The sequence below is a fragment of the Ptychodera flava genome, chromosome 12, assembly GCF_041260155.1.
Source record: "Ptychodera flava strain L36383 chromosome 12, AS_Pfla_20210202, whole genome shotgun sequence".
Lineage (NCBI taxonomy): Eukaryota > Metazoa > Hemichordata > Enteropneusta > Ptychoderidae > Ptychodera > Ptychodera flava.
In genome coordinates this window covers 12,037,583-12,061,184 of record NC_091939.1, presented here as the reverse complement: position 1 = coordinate 12,061,184, position 23,602 = coordinate 12,037,583, and the positions used below count along the sequence as shown (strand labels likewise).

General features: G+C 38.2%; 1 protein-coding gene across 4 annotated transcripts in view; it reads left to right on the top strand.

Annotated features, from left to right (window-relative positions):
• Positions 1–4,892: 4,892 nt before the first annotated feature.
• Positions 4,893–23,602, top strand: part of LOC139145021 (glutathione hydrolase 1 proenzyme-like) — a 32,688-nt gene continuing 13,978 nt past the window's right edge. Inside the window, exons 1-2 of one of the 4 annotated variants that reach the window (XM_070715918.1) lie at positions 4,893–5,293; positions 23,131–23,349. In XM_070715918.1, coding sequence (XP_070572019.1) covers positions 5,151–5,293; positions 23,131–23,349 — 362 coding nt within the window. In that variant the 5' untranslated portion in view covers positions 4,893–5,150. Of the gene's footprint in view, positions 5,294–10,049; positions 10,246–23,130; positions 23,350–23,602 lie in introns of those variants that run through there. The other 3 variants (XM_070715921.1, XM_070715920.1, XM_070715919.1) reach the window with 3 other exon arrangements.

Here is a 23,602-nt window from a genome sequence, read left to right as displayed (position 1 = left end):
GTTCAAAGGTCAAATGGGAAATTATAATTCAATTAAGATATTATTGATACGGACTGTGACATCTGGGGGAGGGTCGCTGTTTTTTGTGCATGAAAATTCAAGGGGTGGGTAACTCTTTTTCTTGCAAACACTTTTGAAGGGCCTAATTTTTCAGCGAAGGGCTATAGGGTGCGAAGGGTCAATGAATCAAATCTGATGATTTTTTTGAGGGGTCACATTTTACAATTGATGAATTTAGGGGTGTGCAATTTTAGAAATTTGATTTGGAGGGGGGTCGCTTTTTACATTTCATTTGTCGCTCAAATTCCACCGACCCCCCCCCCCCCTCCCCGAAAAAATGAATGTTCCTTAGGTGGTGAAATCTCCGATATACATCGGATATTTACTCACGATTTGACAAAGTATCGTCTGGTATCAGAGTTAAAGTCCGAAATCGCCGATGTTTATCGGGTTAATATTGGTGATTTTGCAGACCCGGCGTGCCGAGACACAGTACAAGTAAATCTAGTGTGATCATCTGGTATTGATATTAGAGTCTCGCAATTGCCGATATTTATAGGGTAAATATCAGCTATTTCTCAGCGTGCAAAGACACGATAGGCAAGAAGTCGTTCTAGTATCTTCTGGTATCAATATTACCAGGACAGGTGTAGTCCCAAAATTGCCCATCTTTATCGGTTTTATATCGGCGATTTCGCAGACCTTTGAAAGGTGCAGAACACAACTTAGTATCTTGACAGTTTTTAACATTTTAGGCCCTATTATACCTCCGACTCGCCGGACTTTCTTTAGCCACTGTCTTCGAAGCAGCTGATCTGTGGGAAAACGGTAAAAACTAACACCGTTTTTGTTCTTCCTTTAGTCATTTTTGCACCCAACTGCACAACAGTTAATTCATTTTTCATGCTACTGAGCATTAAAAAGTTGTAACGTGCAGAACTATACAAGACAGTCATAGCATGCTACCGTAAGCGAGGTATTCTGTTAGTCGCTATTCGGGCTAGTACCACGCTAAGAACTTCGTCGATGATTGGTCAATAAAGAACAATAAACAACAGAACCAATAATATCCTAATAACAGCTATCTTTTGGAACAATTATATCATAATAACTGATATAATATGATATAATTGTTGATATAATATGAGTCACACACGTTTGTGTCTCGCCGATGACGTCACGCACGCTCCTCCCATGAGTCCTTTCGCGCCCATGGGATTTCGAGTTCATTTTCATAAATGTCGTCTACTGCAACGTCTCCTTAGTCGTTCTACCATTTTTTGGTACACATAATACAAAAGGCAAATTCTTGTATGAAATCTGATTTATTTGTTACAAAAGTATGTCACAAGTATAAAATTAACTTTTAACGGGAAGATGATACAATTTAGTAGTCATTTGGATCATTTTTGGAGGGGGGAACCAATGTATGTCAAATGTATGTGTTTCGGCAAATTTGCGCTGATACCTGGGTACCCTTCCAAATATGAACCAAAATGCTACAAAATCACATTATATTCCTGTTAAAAGTTAATTTCATATTTGTGTCATACTCTATTAACAAAAACACAGATTTCATAGGTTGCATACAAGCAATGCATTTTGTATACAAAGTTAATGAATTGTAAAAATGGTAGAGTTTCAGATTTGCAGAATTTGCTGTGTAAACCTTGGAGTATGGGGTAAGCTTTGGTCCTATTTCATGAAATCTAAAAAAGATATTGCATATTACAATAGGTCATTTTAAAAACTCGCAAATTAACTTTTTATTGATACCTAACAAGCCAGGTTATGTCAAAAATCAAGCTCAGCAGATTACTTATAAGAAGACAGATTTAACAAAACGCATGCGAGTTTGCAATACTGTGATTTTGCGATACCCTTCAAAATATGACTGTTACAGCTGTAGAGTCCCAATATATTTTCTGTTAAAAGTCTATTTCATATTTCTGACATTCCCCAGTAGCAAATAAAAAGATTTCATATGAAGCATTGCCTTATTTGTTATGTCTCGCCAGAAAATTGGTAGAATTTGACGATAGCTACGAAAGTAATTTTCGATATAAACTTTGTGGTATGGGGCAAGTTTTCGTCATATTCAATGAAAACTATATAAGATATGGCATATATAATACTATGTCATTTTAAAAACTACTAAATTACCTTTTTAATGGTACCAAATAAACATGGTTATGTAATAAAATAAGCCCAGCAGATGACCTACAATGGGACAAAATTAACAAAAACGTATATGAGTCAGCACTGATGTGATTTTGCAGTACCCCGCAGAATATGCCGGTTACAGCTATAGAATCCCAATATTGTTTATGTTAAAAGTCTATTTCATATTTCTGACATGTCCCTGTACCAAATAAAACAGATTTGATAGCAAAAAACGGACAGATGTTTTGTGTCTAGCTAAAACATTTGTCTGAATTTGATTTTAGCTATGATTGCAATTTTCAATGTAAACTTTGGGGTATGTGGTAAGTTTTGGTCATATTTCATGAATACTATACAAGAATAATGTTACAATATGTCATTTTAAAGATTAGTAAATTATCTTTCTAATGATACCTAACAAGTGAGGTTATATTCAAAATCATGCTCAGCAGATGACCTTTATGAAGACAGGTTTAACAAAAATGCATGCAAATCTGCAACACTGTGGTTTTGCGCTACCCTTCAAAATATGACTGTTACAGCTGTAGAGTCCCAATATTTTTTCTGTTAAAAGTCTATTTCATATTTCTGACATGTCCCTGTACCAAATAAAACAGATTTAATCGCAAAAATGGCCAGATGTTTTGTGTCTAGCTAAAAAATTTGTAGAATTTGATTTTTGCTTTGACTGCAATTTTCAATGTAAACTTTGGGATATGGGTTAAGTTTTTGTCATATATCATGAATACTATACTGCATGTAACAATATGTCATTTTAAAGATTAGTAAATTATCTTTCTAATGATACCTAACTAAATGAGGTTATATGAAAGACGAAAATAAAACCTGCGAGTGTTAGAATGGCTATTTAGCGTCACACTTATTCGTATGAATTGATGATTGAGACTACAAACTGCAACAACATCCGCGCATACAACGACAAAATTTGTCCGAATTTCAGCATATTTTCAGCATATTTGTCCGAAAGTCGCGCGCGTGCAGCTATATTTAGTAACAAACCCGAAATCGCGATCAACGCTATTCCTGGATACATTTTGCCAAATTATGAAAAGCTGAGCACGATGACCTACCGAAAAAATGTTTTTCAAAAGTACAAGATACATACAACTTAGATGCTAACTTATGTTTTACAAAAGTGACAAAGAGATTACATCAAATGTTTTAACCTAAGATATTTTGGGTTTAATATTATAATGGCAAATTTGGTAAAAATAAATGATTCCATTTATACTCACACATTTTTCCATTTAAATTAGAGTCTTTACTGTTCAAAGTAAGATAATTTTGTGTTATTGCACTATGAGATGTGAAAATTTCATTCACTGCATGAACTTGAATCCATATATTGATTTTAAGTGATTTGAGAAAAACTATGACCAGTTTTCCGAAGTTTTAATACGTCCTCCAGATATATGGCTAGCTGTATCGCTCGTCCTCAGCGGTACCGTCTGCAAAGCCTCAGGCCATGTAAAGAGATCGTTACAAGATAACAGTTTTTGAGTGAAATGTTCCGGGAATTGAAGGTCGTGATGGTATCCAACGGCCAGCGTTTGATTGCAACCAAATTAGTAACTCATCGACGGTAACTATTTCGGTTTATCCATATGTAAAATTGAAAAAGTTGCGTTTTCGAGCGTCTGTACCCCTGCGTGAGCGTCTTACATGACCCAGCACTCTGCCCGGCAAATGAAGCCTGTAATCATGAAAGTAGCGCAAAGACCTCCATGCTGTGGTATTGTTTAGAATAATGACTCTATATACAATTGAGAATATAACAATGTTTAATTACTGTACAACGGGTAAAAAGGAATGTAAAGATAAAGTTATACCCTGCGCATGCGTATTGTCAACTTCTAACCTGAAGTGGACTCGACAACCTGTTGATTGTATTCAACCAAACCATTGCATAGTATGTTGTGGTAGCCGTGACTAACCGAACGCTAGTATGCTGGCCTGACTTCATCCGACTCTTGCAAGAGACGAGCTAACTTGCAAATGTGGTTACAACTTAAAGTTCTTTCAAAGGTTTTGTTTATGCGTTTCCATGGCAACATCCATTTGCTCTTTTGCACGTAAACAACTTCAGTGCAAGTTAAGACGAGCAGAAGATTTAACTATATATATGTCAGGATATGTTCGTAGTCGTGCGCTGAGTTGTAAAGTATGTATTATTACGCTCACACCCCGGGCGCTCACAGGCAAAACACCACATTACAATAAATTAGGCCTACATAAGCTTTTATTCATGAGTGATCAGTAACAGAACAGAATCCTACACACACAAGCTATATTCATTTTTCAAACCGCTGGATTAGCAAGCCACCATCACTCTTCTGAAGTGTGATGAACTTAAAACCTAGGGCAGATCACTCTTTGGTTTCTGAACACGCCATCATATACACTCAAATAACAAATATTTGAACAAATCAGATGTCTTTAATACTGTGAACTTTCAACGAAGCCCTCAGTGTTTCCAAATGGTATTAGCCTCTATTATGCAACGCTTGATGTTGAGTCACCTCATAAAGTACTGCGGAAAACAGGTGGAAAACGCTATATTTTCTTGATCGCCAAGGCAAAGTACAAAATCACATCGTGTGTGGGTCATTGGCAAGTCTCCCGATTGGTTCTATCTGTGGTATTCTAGTAGAACATGTACAGTGCGTTAATGTTTAATGGTCTACAACGCAAAGAGAGATAAAGATTACCTACACCGTGGACCGTCCATCATGGCACCAGGTCACAGCCTGCTCACCTGCGAATTGTAAATTGGTGGACGGCACAGTCAGTGTTTCGCGCGGCTCGGGTCGAACGGAATTTGGATGTACGGGCAGATGATTCAAAGATTATTACATTTTCGCGTGATAATGCTTCCTGTGGCAAATATGGATTAGCAAATATTGCACCGGACGTTCCAAGAGGTCGTGTTCACTGTGGAATACGCGGGGACAGAGTCAGGTTCAATAATGGCGAAAGGTACAAAGAAGAGCGAGCCAGTACCACATCGGGTTGAAATGAGGGAGTCGGGCCAGACGGAGATACATGTGACTGACCCGAGATCGGTCGAAGATGGCAAACGATCATACCGCAAACAGCTTTACAGCACAAGGTAGGGGACGATGTGTCCGTCAAGCGTGTCAAAATCTTTATGGTAGACCTGTTATTTAGTAGTGTATGTTAAAAGTGATACGGGGTTTTTCTTTGATGTTACGAACAGTCCGGTAGAATAACAGGTTAAAGTCCCCCGTATGTGACAAGTGTTTGACGTACGTAGATGTATTAGCTATAGATGTGTCAGCACCTATATATGGTGACGTCGATAATCAGATGATTTATTATTGAAGTTAAAATATATGGGCTTGCGTTCTATGTAAGTTATAACGGAACAACGTTGGATTTGACGTATTTTTGACAGGCGTCAAATCCTGTGTCGTTCCGTTACATTGAACACTAAGTGATATTTTAGCCGGTTCTGATTTATGCTGACATATTGTCTTGAGTAGCCCGGAGTATTCATTAGTTTACACATACATGTAAATGGCAAGATAATATATTCTGATATTAATAGGAATTTTCTTCTGGTCTATGGTAGGCCAAAATGTCAATATGGCTGGAAGAAAGATCGCCCGCACGCGTACACGCTTTCGGACTAGGCTTTGTCGGGTGCCAGTTGTGCCACTCTGCTGCACTGTGTGTTTCTATGTTTGACCACAGTCCTGCGAGTGGAGTCTTCTATTTTTGTCATTCAGGAAAAAAAAGGACTTGGGTTAGCCATATTTGGTTTGAGTGAGAATGTATAGGTCTTACAACAGGCTGTACATCTTATGTTGCGAAACTTTGCGGGCTTTGATTGACTTACGGTAGACGTGACATAAAGAAAGGGTGTAACAAAGGACAGGTAATCGCAATAGTCCACGTGACCAGTCCAATGAATGTACAATTTAGGTAAACTGTGCGCACCACGCCGAATTTGCGTTATTAGTGCTGCACTATATAAACGAGCCACATACTTCTCAGAGATGTTGCTTTTTTCTTAGTCTGACTAATGCATATAACACATGTAAAATATATACCGATATAATTTGAACTTTCTGATCACGTGACCGAGGTGACAAAATATACAACTGAGTACCGTCGTTGCGCTCTCTCTCTCTCTCTCTCTCTCTCTCTCTCTCTCTCTCTCTCTCTCTCTCTCTCTCTCTCTCTCTCTCTCTCTCTCTCTCTCTCTCTCTCTGAAACGACATCAGGCAGAAACATTTATCAATGTTTTGTTGCCGGTTATATATTCTGTAAATCAGAGAACCGACTGGGCGTACTGACGTAAAATGATTCATCAAATATTTACAAGCAATATGCCGGTAGAGTTTTTGTTCACCGTATCCATGTTTGCCTGAACTTAAAGTTTCAGCGTTTAATTGAAACGAAATGTCAACACTTTTTTGAGCCGATAACGAGTAAAAAAAGTGTAATCACACCACGATATGAAAATGTTGAGACGTTTCGTATACTGAAGTCGTTTCAATGACGAGTTGAATCAGCAAATCAAAATGTCTTCCAGAACCGAATAAAGACTGGGCGGATTAAATGTAATATGCGCTTCGAAAGTGAAAGACTTAAAATTTTGCTCAAACTTTCCCTGAGGAATCTTTCTACCCTTCTATTTCAAAATCAAGAATAAAATCAAGAATAAAAACTTTTCACCGTCTTAGTTTTTTGGAAAACCAAAAATTTAATTTGTCACCATAGAGTTAACACATGGATGGCGGTCATTTTGAATTCAAAAATCAGGAAATTATAGGAAATTTGTCTCTCTAATACCAAATTTTGCATAGTGACCCCTGATTTTTATTTTTACTTTGGTAAGAGAATGGTCGAAAGTTTCATTGACGAAAGTTTGAGCAAAGGTTTGTCTTTCATTCTCGAGGCTCATATTACCATAAAAACAGCAATTAGTAGAACCTCAACAATGTCCACACGACTCCAAAAGCGCCCCATGTAATGAAAGGGGAGGTATTGTAAGAGATGAGTTTAACTCCCTATCTTACTGCATTTTAAACATTTTGGGACATGTTTGAGGTCGCATATGCCATCACCTTACACAGAGACACGTCAAAGTCCAAAAAAGGGGATACGGCGAACCTTATTTGCACACAGGGAAGCCAGGATAAACAAATAAATAAATACTTAAATATAAGAGAAAGCAATAAAATTGCATAAGAATAGAAATAATTGACTGAACAACGCATGCAACCTATTCAAAATACGACGTCAGTATCTCTACACACAAAACTCCTCAGTGAGTATAGCGATGATAACGTCGCATCTTGAATATATATGTTGTGTTGTTCAGCAATTACTTTAATTCTCATTCAATTTATTCTCTTTTACATCTATTTGTTTGTTGGTTTGTTTGTTTATTTATTTTCTGTTTATATATCCTGGCTCCTCTGTGATATGCATGGAATTATTAACATTAGTGATGAACAGACTGGAGCTGATACAAAGAGCGAAAATCTCAGAATGTATTTCGACGAGAAAGCTGAAAAGAACATCCTTGTGCGAAAAGATGATGGCAATGTGAAAGAGAAAGTCTGGTTTGTGACGCCGCAATTTTTTAGAGATGTCCGACGATCAATACAAAGTTTGTGGATGTCAACGCTTGTTGCAATTGCTCGGTGGCGTTCTTTTATAATCGCCGCTGTTTTCGGTTGTAAATATAGGCCTAAACAGGACTGTTGCGCTAGTAGTCAACATAGGGCCAAAGTCCCTGAAGCTACTATAGACATGGATACAAAATAAATATTTCCTGACTGTATGAAATGATCTCACTAAGGTCATCCTAGGGACATGTAAACCAAATATTAAAGCGGTCTGACCAGCGGTTTTGAAAAAAACAAGCGACTCAACAGTTGACAGAGCTCTGCTGTGTTATGTAGAGAATAACCTTTTGTGCACATGTATTGATGAAGAAGGTGGATATCTTTGATAGCTCATTTCAGGATGGCCTGACCAAAAAGGGAAAAAAATTCCGTAAAAATACAGATTTGCATATTTCATGAGACTATATTAGTCTATAATAGCAAATAAACGAGAGTTAATTACATTCTAATTAAAGTAAACAAGACTTGCTTAAATCAAGATTTACGTCATAAAAATCAGCGTATCTGTCAGGTTATAAAGAATCTTGAGCAGGTTATCTTTTAATATCAGTATTTTCATCCTATTAACCAAGCATATTTTAACTTTCAAATTAACATTGTAAGTAAGTTCTGTTGAATAAGTTGAGACAGTACGTACTCAGAGAAAGCACACTGAAGAGACAAATGTTTGTAACTTAAGAAGTTCAAGGTCATCAAAAGCATTTAAGGAATCATGTTACACTTTCATTGCACTGTTTACACAGATTGCATAGTTGCTATAAATAGCACGAGGAATCTTACAGCTCAGCTTTACCATAAAAACCCTATCACTTTGACCACTCTTTTAATTGACCACTCTATTTTTTTCCTCAAAAAGTAATCTTATTTTATCCTTACCAAGTCAACCATAAATGGAAATTAGAACTTTCTCTATCTCTATTTATTTGACCACCCTATCATGACAAACTATTATGAGCGATTCTTTTAGATAACATAAATGGTGGTTCAGAATATATCAAACTTGGGATTCAGGAAAGTTGCCTTTACATGTTTTAATCCTCCAAGATGGTAAGCATTTCACTATGAACTGTCAAAAAAAAATGAACTTTCTGATAATTCCACACTAAAATTATTTTGGCTTTGATGATTTCCTAATTAATTCAATTATTTAAAATCATATTAATTATTTTTTTCTGGGTGAATTGATAGGGTTTATACAGTACAAGAATTACATACAATGTAAGTCAAATTTTGACCAAAATGACAAAAAATTCCTTAAAAATACACATTTGCATATTTCATCACAATTTGAACAAATCTAAGTTGGGTTATCCCTGGGGACCTGTCTACCAAATAACAAAGCTATCTGACCAGCGGTTATGAAGAAGAAGATTTTTTACCAAAAACACCTTTTTTGGCATTAATTTGCCTATTTTCAACAATATCAAAAAATTAAAAAAAATAGTTTCTCAAAATCATATTTTTAATCTACACAACAAATATCAAATCAGCAAGTACTGCGGTTCTCAAGATATTTGAGTGGACGGACGCCTCACAAACGGACATACATACATACATACATACATACATACATACATACATACATACATACAGACTGACGACGGACGCCGGACGGATACCCATCCCAATAGCTTCTATAGACTATAGTCTATAGTAGCTAATAAAATCAAATCGCACCCCATTCTAGATTGTGAAACCGTTTTGCTCCATGAGACATCAGCCAAAAGAACGTATTTGCCCTTTTCAAGATTTACTTTAATAGCTTGTATTGTCGAGAATATCCGGATCGCTGAAGATTTCGATCTTTAACGAGACGATATTCATGATACTTGTCCCGTTACAAAGAAATGGTTGATGTTCCCATACAATCAGCGTGTTGAGATATATCTTAATCTTATATCAGTTGTATGGCGGTCCAATTGCTATAATAGGCCTTATCGTTCTACAATCCCTTCATTCATTTGCAATTAAATCGTCTACCGTACCAGTTTTGTTTGTCAACACGGCCAAAATAGCACCTTGGTCGAAACACAGACGGTTAGAATATTGCGTATATATGATATCACAAAATAATTTTCTGCTTTATACATGTAAAATTTCATACTCTCCGAGCGCACTTCCTTTGTTCAAAACAGCTCTGCAAGTCGCCATGCAGAGAGAGAGCCTCCAAAGGTTACGCGCGACAGGCGCGAGATCCCGCGCCATCCACGACATCAGTTGAGGTCAATCACACAGGTCAGCAACATTAACTGAAGTGTTCAATGTCGCTCTTGTAAAGGTTGACCACCGTCTTCCAGCAAACAGCGGAATTAAGGTTACCGGAGCTGAGCTGGAGGTTTAGGAGAAATATGGAGAGTATAGAAGTGGAATATCGACCGAAAACCAAACGAAAATGGTACTGGTAGAGTAGCCTATTTCTGAAGGATTTAATTAATGTCTGACTTGTTAACCAGTGCACTAACTTTTAAGTTGTATTTACTATCAGCATCGAGGTAGCTCCGCTTTCTACTCCCACGCGTGCACGGTATGGTACTACATGGTACATAAGGCAGTCGTTCTGTTTCAAACTCTCGCCTCTACAAGAATCACAGTCAAATGTTTTCTAAAATTCCGCTCTGCGCCCGTATATACACACGTCTACGGGGCGTGTAGGTGCAGAGCGGACTTTTAGAAAACAGGCAACCGAGCTCCGAGCTAAACAAGTTCGCGCTCAAACACTATTAAAACTGGCAGATCCTCTGTTGGACTGCAAAGACATTCAACAGTCATAAAATTACGGAAAGCAAGAAGCCACGGTGGCAAGAAAGACTAAAATTTCAACATAATTACTGACTTCACGTATTCACCTCACAAGCACGGTCCCTCCACAAAATTTTGTTGAGGGACCGTGTCACAAGGTTACGCACAGTTTACGGTTGGTTATTGTCCGCCCTGCTCGAACATAATTGACAGTATTATGATGCGTGAACATGTTTTTAAAGCGCCATTTTGTGTTGGATAATAGGCCCTAGGAAAACTATGCCTAAAGGTATACAACAAAACAAAGCTTTTGGATACGTAAGTTGAAAACTTATATTTCTGATTCAATGGACAGTCGAAAATTTGGCCTTTATACACTTGGATGGATTTTCGGATCCTAGGAGTCTAGTCTGTGATTGTTTTTTTAATTTGTGACGCATGTGATTGTGAGTGAAAAAGCTTCGGCAGTAGAAACCCAGAAACTGAAGAAGTCGAAGCTGAAATGGCCAGCGTGGGGAGCTTGATGGTGGTTGGGATGGTGGTTGGTCAGCATTTACATGCTATTATTTTGCAAGTCATTCCGACGGATGGCGTCAGGTGTACGCCACAGCCGGAAAGCGTTGAACAGTCTCGAAAGAAAGTGATTTACATGAAGGGACCGACCATTATTCGTGAGGGTGAGATTAGCCGAAACATTCATTGGTTGAAAAAAGTGGACGCATCTGATTTTAACCCTTTGAGTGATGTACTTTTTTCCGCTAAAATTTCAGTGCAACTTTCACTGGATTTTACGATGTGTTTTGGTATTTGTTTTGATAATTTAAGAGCAAAGGAATATAACTTTTCATTGGCTACAGTTTTTTCATCAAAATGTTTCGAAAAACCTGAAAAAAATTGTCTGAATCTGAAAAAATTGTCTACAAGTTGTAGATATTTCGTATCAAAAACTGGCACTTACAGGGTTAATCCCCATCTCTCTACCAATGGAAGATTTTTCAATATTCAATCTGCATAACTTTGTTCATATAAGCGTTCGTGAAGGACGAATATTGCGTAACCAAGTGACGTACGTCGTCCGTACTGATGAATGGTAGCCGCTATTTTGAGTAAAATCACAAATGTATGTGTGTGTGTGTGGCAGGTCGTCAGTGTCAGACATTACAAACACTATAGGCCTACGCAACTTCTAGTTTGTTACTCTTGTCAATCAAAGTACCTATGAAAAGACAAAGGATTATGAAGATTGTTCTGTCTCAGTGGAACACTGCTACTATAGTTGCCATAGTGTTATGTAGGTCATTCCCCCACACTCATCATGACCTGAGTTCAATTAGTCTAGAACATTCTCAAGGTCACTGCCCTTGATGACCTCACAACCTTGAATTCAATTAGTCATGTTTGGAATGTTCTGGAAAGTTGATTAGTTGTGTAAGGGAGATAATTTTAGAACAGTAATTAGCATGTCAATAAAAGTTCTAGATTGTTCTTATATGCCTTTATAAAAGGGACGTGCACAGCTTCCAGTCAGACTTTTGGGATCGTGTCTCTTGTGTGTTACTAAACTCCAGCAGTAGTCATTCTCAAGACTTTTCAAGACCTTCACTGTCAACGCTGGATTTATACTGTGGACTTTGTGCAGCTTCAAGCCTGCAAGCCAAAGGACTGTTCATTCATCCGACTGACTGTTACAACTCTGAGACTGGAGCTTTGCCGTCCCAGCTGAGATAAGTAATCTGTACACTCTTAAAGCTTGTACTCTATCCCTGACTTAGCAATTAGTTTTGTTTTCGTAATAAATTTTGTTTAAACGTAAACTGCTGAGTTCACCCTTTTGTTCGTTTTCTCTGCACGTAACAAATTGGGGGCTCGTCCGGGAGACGAACATTTTGAGCCGTTTGACAACATTTTGCCTACCTTTTCAAAACTACTGTATACTGTGAACTCAGCGAAATTCAATCATGGCGGAATTTAAACCAGACGAATTTATGGATGACCTTGATCAGGACACATTTAATTCCCTCAGAAAAGACAACCTCATAGCACTGGCCAATTTCCTTAAAGTAGATGTCAAAAGATCTATGCGCAAGCGAGAAATACAGTTCAAGATTGCAAAACATTTAGTTAATTCTGGCCATTTTGAGGAGTCTGCCTTAAAAGATTATGAGCCTGAGTCTTCCTTCGAACTCAAAAAATTAGAATTGGAAATACAGGCAGATTTCGAGCTAAAAAAATTGGCATTAGAAAAAGAAAAAGAATTACAAATGGAAAAGGAGAGACAGGCATTCGAAAAAGAAAAAATACAAATGCAGTTAGAAATGGAAGAAAGACAGAAAGAGAGGGAATTGGAAATGAAAGAAAAAGAATTGCAAATGGAAGAAAGACAAAGGGAGAAAGAAAGAGAGGAAAAAGAAAAGGAAAGAGAATTAGCAGAACACCGACTGCAGTTAGAAATAAAACGTTTAGAGCTTGGACAGTCAGGAAAATTCTTCCCTTCAGACAAGTTTGACATCACTAACATTTCAGGTTAGTTCCCCCTTTCCAAGAAAAGGATGTTGATAAATATTTCCTTCATTTTGAGAAAGTTGCTCAGAGTCTGAATTGGCCTAAGGAGTCCTGGTCTATGCTTTTGCAGAGTGCTTTGGTGGGTAAAGCCAGAGAAATTTACATTCAGTTGTCAGTAGAGCAGGCTTCAAATTATGATTCTGTGAAGGAATTAATTCTCAAGGGCTATGAGTTGGTGCCTGAAGCTTACCGTCAGAAATTTAGGGATTGTGAGAAGGTGAAGGATCAAACTTATGTTGAATTTGCTCGAACAAAAGAACAACTGTTTGACCGTTGGTGCTCTTCTGAAAAGGTCAGTCAGAATTATGACAAATTACGACAGCTTGTTTTGATTGAGGAATTTAAGAGGTGCATCCGGAGTGACATCAAGACGTTTATCAATGAACAAAAGGCAGATACATTGGAGGTTGCTGCACGTTTGGCCGATGATTATTCATTGACCCACAAATCTTCATTTCTCAGCAACACCCCCAGTCCTTTTCATACAGAAACAATGCAGGTAAATTTAACTCCTCCTTTTCATCCAAGAATTTCTCAAAGGACAGTAGAAAATCAAATGACAACAGTTCACAAAATTCAAATAACAAGTAACACTTCAACATCATCAGATCCCAAGTCTCAATCTCCTTCTACAGACCAAGTCTCAATCTCCTTCTGACAAACAGTTCGGTACACTTTCTTGTAATTATTGCAAGAAAGACGGCCATTTAATGTCAGATTGTTTCAAATTGAAAAGAAAACGTGAAGGTCAAAGTGGTCAAAGTGGATCTAAGCCAACCGGCTTTATTTCTTCATCAACTCAATTAGAGTCTAATAATGTGTACAACACATTTTCTGAGGTTAAACCCCTCTTATCCCCAATTAATGAGGTCAAGGTCAATTCTTCTCAAGATAGCATTATGGGTATTTTCGAGCCATTTATTCATAATGGTTTTATATCACTTTCTAGTGATTTCTCTTCCGCTACCCCTGTCAAAATTTTAAGAGATACCGGGGCTTCCCAGTCTCTTTGTTGGCAGATACCCTGCCGTTTTCTGAAAAGTCATTTTCAGGTTCTAAAGTTCTTATTAAGGGGGTAGATTGTAATGACTACATTCCTGTTCCTCTCCATAATGTCTATTTGTCTTCGGACTTTGTTTCTGGACCTGTGGCTTTAGGTATTAGGCCTTTTTTGCCTTTTGAAGGGATTCACCTTCTTCTTGAAACGACCTTGCTGGGGACAAGGTCATTACTAATCCACTTGTGACTGATAATCCTAGTTTAGATCAGGATCCAGAGCCAATGAACAAGAGATACCCGATTTATTTCCTTCATGTGCCATTACTCGAGCCATGTCAAAGAAAACTTCCGAGAATCAAAATACTCTCAAAAATAATGTCACAGATGTTGACTTAAATGACACCTTTCTCAGTCAGGTGTTTGACACGGATCATTCCGTTATCCCTCGTGGATTTGAAACTTCCAGTAAAACTTCTGCTGACCAAAGTCAGACATTTTCTAGATCAAATCTCATTGCAGAACAACACAAAGACCCAGATATTTTGTCTTTGTTTGACAGGGTAGATGATGAAGGTAAAACTTCAGATAGCTCTGTTTCCTATTATACAAAATCTGGTATTCTCATGCGTAAATGGAGACCTCCAGACGTTTTGGTTGATGACGATTGGGCTATAAAACATCAAATTGTGGTTCCAAAGCCCTACCGTGCTGAAATATTGCGCCTGGCCCATGAAACCCCCTGGGCTGGTCACTTAGGAGTCAGGAAAAGTATCATAAAATTCTCAGTCACTTTTATTGGCCTAATCTCAGGCAGGATGTAGCACATTTCTGTAAAACTTGTCACACATGTCAAATGGTAGGAAGCCAAATCAGACCATTCCAAAGGCCCCTTTACAGCCAATTCCTGCATTTCAAGAACCATTTAGTAGGATTCTAATAGACTGTGTTGGGCCCCTACCAAAAACAAGATCAGGAAATGAGTACATGCTGACAATAATGTGTACATCAACTCGGTTCCCAGAAGCCATACCACTGAGAAATATAAAGACAAAGACTATAGTGAGAGCTTTAGTCAAATTTTTCACTTTATTTGGCCTCCCTAAATGTGTCCAGTCCGATCAAGGCTCCAACTTTATGTCTGGTATTTTTCAACAAGTAATGGATCAGCTAGGCATTAAACAGTATAGGTCATCCGCCTATCATCCAGAAAGTCAGGGTGCTCTTGAGAGATTTCATCAACTTTGAAAAACATGATTAGGACCTACTGTTTTGACACAGAGAAGCAGTGGGATGAAGGAATTCATTTTTTGCTCTTTGCTGTTAGAGAGTCAATTCAGGAGTCTCTTGGTTTTAGCCCATTTGAGCTTGTATTTGGACATACAGTCCGTGGCCCACTTAAGCTCGTTAAAGAGAAATTCCTATCAGACGATGATGATTGTCTGAATATTTTGCAATATGTCTCAGATTTTCGTACAAAGCTCTCTAAAGCATGTGAATTAGCCAGAGAAAATCTTGAGTCATCTCAGCAGTCAATGAAAACCAAATATGATAAAAGCACCTCAAAACGGAAGTTTGAACCAGGTCAAAAAGTTCTTGTTCTACTTCCAATTCCTGGCAAACCACTCCATGCTCGTTACTTGGGCCATATCTAATTGATAAGAAATTGAGTGATTTAAATTACATCATAACAACACCTGACAGGCGAAAACAAAAACAGCTATGTCACATAAATATGCTTAAGCCATATTTGATAGGGATAATCCTACTATAACTCAGCCTGTCAGTGCAGTCAGTTCAAACCATTATGAAGATAGTGATACTGAAACTGACTTGAGTGAAAATACTCTAAACTCAAAGCTGGGCTCGGTCAAGCTTCAGAACTCAGAAATCCTGGAGAAGCTGGAGTCTACAAAGTTGGCACACCTCCAGCCAGAACAACAACAACAGGTGAAAGAACTGCTCCATGAATATAACACCTGTTTCAAGATGTTCCAACGAGGACAAACGTCATCTATCACGACGTTGATGTTGGGGACAGTAAGCCTGTAAAACAACATCCATACAGACTGAATCCAACAAAAGCGAAATATCTCCAGGAAGAAGTCAAATACCTGCTGGACAATGACTTTATTGAACCCAGTAAAAGTAACTGGAGTTCGCCGTGCATACTTGTTCCCAAATCAGATCACAGTTATCGTATGTGCACGGACTTTAGGAAGGTCAACACTTTAACAAAGACAGACACTTTCCCAATCCCGAGGATTGATGACTGCATCGACCGAGTGGGAAAAGCCAAGTATGTGATGAAATTTGACCTACTGAAGGGATTTTGGCAAGTCCCTCTGACGGATCGTGCTCGTGAAATATCCGCCTTTGTTACACCAGACGGATTGTTCCAGTACAAGGTGATGCCATTCGGAATGAAGAACTCTCCGGCAACGTTCCAACGGATGATCAACGACGTCATATCCGGGCTAGACGGGTGTGCAGCTTACGTTGACGACGTCGTCCTGTATAGTGACACCTGGGAGGAACACATCAAGCTCATGCGGAAGTTCTTTGAGAGACTGAGCAAAGCAATGTTGACTGTCAACCTTGCCAAATCTGAGTTTGGTTGGGCTAGGGTAACTTACCTCGGACATACTGTAGGACAGGGTGAGGTAAACCTGTTGATGCCAAAATCAGTGCCATTTCAAGTTTTCCCATACCAAACTGCAAACGACAACTGATGCGCTTTCTCGGTATGGCTGGTTACTACAGAAAATTCTGTCCAAATTTCTCCACAATTACTGAGCCTTTGACTAACTTACTTAAAAAGAAAGTAAAGTTTGTTTGGTCAGAGCAATGCCAACAGGCATTTGATACACTTAAAGCCATACTGCAAAGTGCCCAGTGTTGTCTGCACCAGATTTCACTTTGCCATTCAAATTAGCTGTAGATGCTAGTGATACGGCTGCTGGTGCTGTTTTATTGCAAGAGGATAGTCATGGTATAGATCATCCTGTTTGCTATTTTTCACGCAAATTTAACAATCTCAGAGAAACTACTCTACAATTGAAAAAGAGTGTTTATCTTTGATATTAGCTTTACAGCATTTTGAAGTTTATGTTACTTCTTCAAATCAGCCAATAGTGGTTCATATTGATCACAACCCTCTTGTTTTTCTGCAGAAATTTAAAGGCAAAAATCAGAGATTGCTAAGATGGAGTTTAATGTTACAGGAGTTTAATCTTGACATTAGACATATCAAAGGCAGAGACAATTTAATTGCAGACTGTCTCTCTCGTATTTAGAGTTCATTGTTGTTCACTTTCAAGAAATTTTATTGTTGTTCACTTTCAAGAAACTTTACTTAAGAGTAAAACAAAATTTGAGTACTTAAATCCTTTTCAAGATTACATTTGTAAAAGAAAGATTTTTCTTTGAAAAATTTTCTTTTTTTTTTGAAGAGGGGGTGTGTTATGTAGGTCATTCCCCCCACACTCATCATGACCTGAGTTCAATTAGTCTAGAACATTCTCAAGGTCACTGCCCTTGATGACCTCACAACCTTGAATTCAATTAGTCATGTTTGGAATGTTCTGGAAAGTTGATTAGTTGTGTAAGGGAGATAATTTTAGAACAGTAATTAGCATGTCAATAAAAGTTCTAGATTGTTCTTATATGCCTTATAAAAGGGACGTGCACAGCTTCCAGTCAGACTTTTGGGATCGTGTCTCTTGTGTGTTACTAAACTCCAGCAGTAGTCATTCTCAAGACTTTTCAAGACCTTCACTGTCAACGCTGGATTTATACTGTGGACTTTGTGCAGCTTCAAGCCTGCAAGCCAAAGGACTGTTCATTCATCCGACTGACTGTTACAACTCTGAGACTGGAGCTTTGCCGTCCCAGCTGAGATAAGTAATCTGTACACTCTTAAAGCTTGTACTCTATCCCTGACTTAGCAATTAGTTTTGTTTTCGTAATAAATTTTGTTTAAACGTAAACTGCTGAGTTCACCCTTTTGTTCGTTTTCTCTGCACGTAACAATAGTAACAAGGCGGGCTCCGTGGGGACCAGTGCTCGCTCTATGTACCCGATGCTGTCGAAATTTCTAAGTAATAGCTTTACAATGTAACAGGGAATATTATCACAGTGGCTTGTTAAATACGGTGGTTTCAATCGGGTTCGAACTCACAACGTACGGTACCCAGTCACCTAGCGGAGAAGCCATAGACAAAACCGCTCGGCCAAATCCCCAATCGCAAAAAAAGACTGGTTCAATAACCGAGCTTACAGTTGTTACATTTTTTCTGACTGCGACCCCTCTAAAGTAACAGTTTAATTTGATAACCACCATGTCATTCACTCCCGCACAGCAGATGTATATGCGTGCTTTGGGAACCCTTGTGCAAAAATCAGTGAGTTGATCAATTCATAGTGTGGCTCATCCATGAATATCACAAATAAAATGTATATTCTAAGTGACAAATCGCGTATTAAATTTATATCAGCTCTTAACTTTATAGGGTTTGCATTTAATTTTTTTGTCAGACTAACTTCTAATAATTGAATCTGCAGACACTATAAAGTGAACTGGCCTGGATACTATTAACCATCTTAAATTGTTTTTTGACAACTGATAGTTGTGTCATCAATATCCCGATCGTGGAGATACATGATACCAATACTTCTCAAGTTACAATGAAGTGCTACAGTGTAACGAATACCACACGTGTCAATTGAATAGCTAGAATGACTGTTCGCTTTGCCGTAAGTGCATGTCTAGTTTGTGCAAGGTCAGTCCCAGGTCACCGAGTACTGTGCGCTTGCCCCATGAATAATCAGAATAATACGGCCAAAACGGAGTCAGCGTGGACTCTCTCTCGTGCCGCGCAACAAAACAAACGTAGCCACTGACGTTTTTACAGACAAAACATACAGACAATGTAGCAAATATCATGAAATCTTTTTTGTTGATAAGGCGTGCTGGCGTTATCAGGACTGTTTTGAACGTGTTGATTTCATCATGGATGTTAGATAAACATATCCTACATGTCTAGAACAAAAACTAATGAAAAAGGTTAAATTTCAATATTCCAACAATTTTATCCAACTCAGAACGAAGGCTTTCCGTTTTGGGGGAAAATTGACCCTAAGCATGGATAGAGTCTATGGAAACACTAAAATTTTAAAACAAGAACATGCAAGAAAATGTCAAGAAGTTCGTAAGCCTGACAATACCAGTCGTGTTCCTTGCAATTCAAGGTGTTTGTGGATACGATGGTGGAGGTTCTTTGAGAATAGGTGGGATCCATTCGTCGGTACGGATTCTAGTTGCTGATGTGTTCGGCGCGAGAGGGGTCAAAGCGTCGGTCACAGTCGGTGACAGTGTGCTCGCTATTGTTGGAATTTCATATGGACGTTGATAATAGACGTACGGTGATGAAGGTTGTATCGAATAATACGGATAAGGTGTGTAGTACTGGCAATACGAAGGCAGTAATCTAAATTGAGCTGCGTGCTGCGGAGATTGTTCGGTTGACGCTATCCCACTTTCGCTGAAGCTAACATCACCCCCCTCCTCGATCGGGCGTTTATGTAGATTCGGGCGCAGGAAATGTGATACCGCGCCGTTCAAGCTCTTTCTGTACAGGATTTACCGTATTTTTTGTTTTCAAACCCATCGTATTTTTTCACCATCGACTCAATAATTGAATGCCATCTCTTACTCTCTCTTTTTTGACGAATCAGGATTTAGTTATCCGGGAGTTTGTAATAGCCTGTACGGACATGCAGCTATCGGCACTCGCTGTGTTGAAATACAGCGGTACGCTAAACAACCAAATGTAACGCTGAATCTACTTGTCAGCGCCCATGCGGGCATTTGTCATGCAAACGTAGTGGATGGGGCGTCTGACACTGATTCGTTTCTAGGCAGCAAATTCGGTAATGGACGATGGTACTCCTTCGCTCATGGTTGGCGACGTCGTCATTGTTGACAATTGTCCAACAATCGTGGAGGTGAACTTTCGGCACAATTCTCAGATCACATGGGAATACAGTACATTTTCACGCCAACTTACTCGCCTGACTTCAACGCAGCTGATATGTTTCGGACACCTAAAGACACTATGTAAAAGACCGATATTCAGGCATTTGTTTGAGGACAATAAACAATATGCTGTCCTTCGCGCAGTAATGAAATTACACCTGGTGATTGCCTCGGCTTTTATCGCAAAGTTGGCTATGTGACCATGTAGTTTTTCCTTGGAAATAGGTCCTTTTCCTGAGAACGAACCAGGTAACCCTAGAAAGACGGTTGCGGTTTTTCTGTCATTTCATTTTACAGTCTCCAGTATACATGTATATCTCGCTGGAATGATGAATGTTTTCAGTGTGTTTCCATAAATCCGTCTGTAGAGAAATTCTGCACACGTAATTATTTGTTACAAAAAGGATACAAATTGAATCTTTTGTTTGATTTGTGCGATTGTTTGATGGCCTTTGATGGGTGTTCTGTCTGAAAAAACGTCAGTGAATGCGTTTACTTTGTTGCGCGGCACAACAGAGAGTCCAAGCTGACTCCGTCTTGGCTATAAGTCTTTTTAAAAACTTTCCACCCCATATTTTGGTCGTGATTTTTGTCTGATACTAGGGTTAAATATCGGGGGGGGGGGGGGTTGTTTGAAGATTTTTGAACAACAAAATGTTCCAAGAGTTTGCCTGTGAAAAAGAAAATCAAGCCGAGGATGGTGGAATAAATAAATACAATTGCGAGCAGGCATGATTTGAAAAAATATTAATGCATCGACAGTTTTTTCAGTCATTACTTTCATTTCTGATATGCCCTCCAGGCACCAACATTTAGCTCACTAACTTTGTTTATATTTGTTTTCGTAAAAATATTTTGTTCAAATAGAGAGGAAATTGTGTACGTGTGGGAGTTTATTTTCAGATAATAAATCTTACAAAACACTTGTCCTATGGTTTGTAAATTTGGTCTGTATGTTCAGATTTATTCAAAATTTGGTGAAATTTTGATATTTCTGGGGTGTTTACTTGATTTTTTTGACATGTCATTTAAAATAGCTTGTCTGATACCAAGTAGCTTTGAATTTGTTTCCTTATATTCCCATGGAAGACCGTATGCATTTCACGTACTCTGGAGGTCCAATTCAGTAACTTACGGTGATTCATACAGCATTGTCTGTAAATTATTCACCATGGGATCAATGACTTCCGTTTGTGTTAGTTTGCTGTACATCAAAGGCAACTGCAAATCTCAGAGTCCTTGATGAATTTACATATGGCAGGCACTCATTATAATAACAAATAAACCCTAATGTCAAAAGACCCTGTGACTGTCACCTCGGGAGCTTTTGTAACCATTGAAACTCAGGTTGTCACTTGTAAAATACTGAAGACCATGACAAAACGAAATCTGCCTCAAGGTGCAAATGAATTACTGCCTACACTTTTCTAGGAATTGATACAAGAGATATAGACAAGTAAAGGTCATTTTAGCCTAAAGCAAAGAAAGAAAAGGACTATGGAAGGAGTAGATACATGGGTGCTTCAAAGTGCACACTCTATCATTAGTTCAGATATTTACAGAATACTCCATTGACAGCTAGAAGATCTAGGACATAATGGTACTCTGTTGAAGTAACTTTTATGGAAGAATGAATGGCTTCACCTTTGTTCAGTTACCAAAACAGATTTAACAAAGATACTCAATCTCATCGTAACTGAGTCAAATGTTGTTGTTTTTTATTTAATGTTCTTCTATCGCTGTCATGTCAAATAATGAAGTTTTAACATCTCTAGAAAAGTAAAAGTACATTTTTTGAAAAATATTCCAGGTATGAATTTCCATCTGTTATAAGTCAGAGAGTTTTGTCAAATGTTTGCTAAATTGAACACAACTTTTTTTTTTGCTTAATACATGAACATCAGCAAAAATACATACATGATGGCAAAATAGGAAAAATTAAATATGAGACATTTCCATAATTAACATAATAAACATAATTAACATAATAAACATAATTAGCATAATAAACATTCAAATGACTTGGTTGGATTATCACCATGTGCACTGTAGTCATCTATGCTAGACAAGCTCAGTTCAAAATTGGTGTGTATGCCCATTTTCTTGAAAGTGAATGCAACATTTACCATTTCTTTTCTATCAAATCATATCATATCCGATCATGTGTGTATTCAAATTTCCAGCTGAAGGGCAATGAGCGCATCCCACGAACATTGTAGAAACTGTGTAGATGACGATGTTGCTTTCCACGTCACATGGTAATGACAATGTCATGGTTACATGTCTAGATTACATGATTGATATTGAAGAACAGGTTAAACCCTGAATCTGAATGGACCACCATATAAATGAAACCACATGCACAAATGCGCATAGCAATAAGTATACTTCGCCACGTGTTTGTACATACATGTATTGGTTTATTTGTACTAGCATCATGTGATCTTTTAGGCATTCTAGACTGCAGAACATCACACATCCTTTCTATTCTAGAGCAAAACCATTTAATAAAGAATGGATGAGTGAGCTAGACAATAGAAAAAATGTGTGTGAGCGTATACAACATGGAACTTTTATACACACCATTTACTAATAAATTACATGTCATTTTTGTTACGTTCATTCCAACACACATTAGACTATTTATGCTGATAAGGAGCTTTAAATAAAATTCTTTGTTTGCCATCGGTGGTGCTGGTACGTTTCCAGAGAAAATTAAGAAAACAAACACAATGTTAACACTATAACAAATAAAAATAGTATTTTTCTAAATGAAACCAAATTAAAATTGATGTAATATCAATACACTTGTGTTTTTTGCCTTGTGTTTGTTTTTTTCCGTGGCTGGTTGGTAGGATTTTCACAAAATCACAGGACGGCAAACAAAGAATTTACTTTAAGTGGCCTAAGCCACGTTTCTATATAACGTTGTATTTTCTCACACTGTTGCAGCAAGCGGATGTCCAAAGGCCGTCTCAGTCTCATCTGCTGCATCATCATCGTTGCCTTCACTGCCATCACCCTTGCAATCCTGTTTGGTATGAAATATGGAGAATGTATGGTCGGAAACTGCTCTGAGGATGTACAAGTTGATGCTAATTCTTCCAAAGGATTTCGCTACGCCCATGCGGCTGTGGCAGCAGATAGTGGGATTTGTTCTGAAGTTGGCAGGCAAGTTACTAAAAATTATGATTATTCTATCTGTTGCTGTAATTTAATCCTAATGTGGAGAATGGCAACTCAACAATATAAGGATCAGAAAATCAATTCAGCATTTGTTGGTTACCTTGAGTACAGATAATCAAGGTATTAGCTGCCTGTTTGACAAGTCACAATATGTGACTTGACTAAGACATATTGCATTTAGCAAAGAGGTGTACCTCATAATTGGCAAATTGAAAGCTGCAGATCCATGCACATAGGT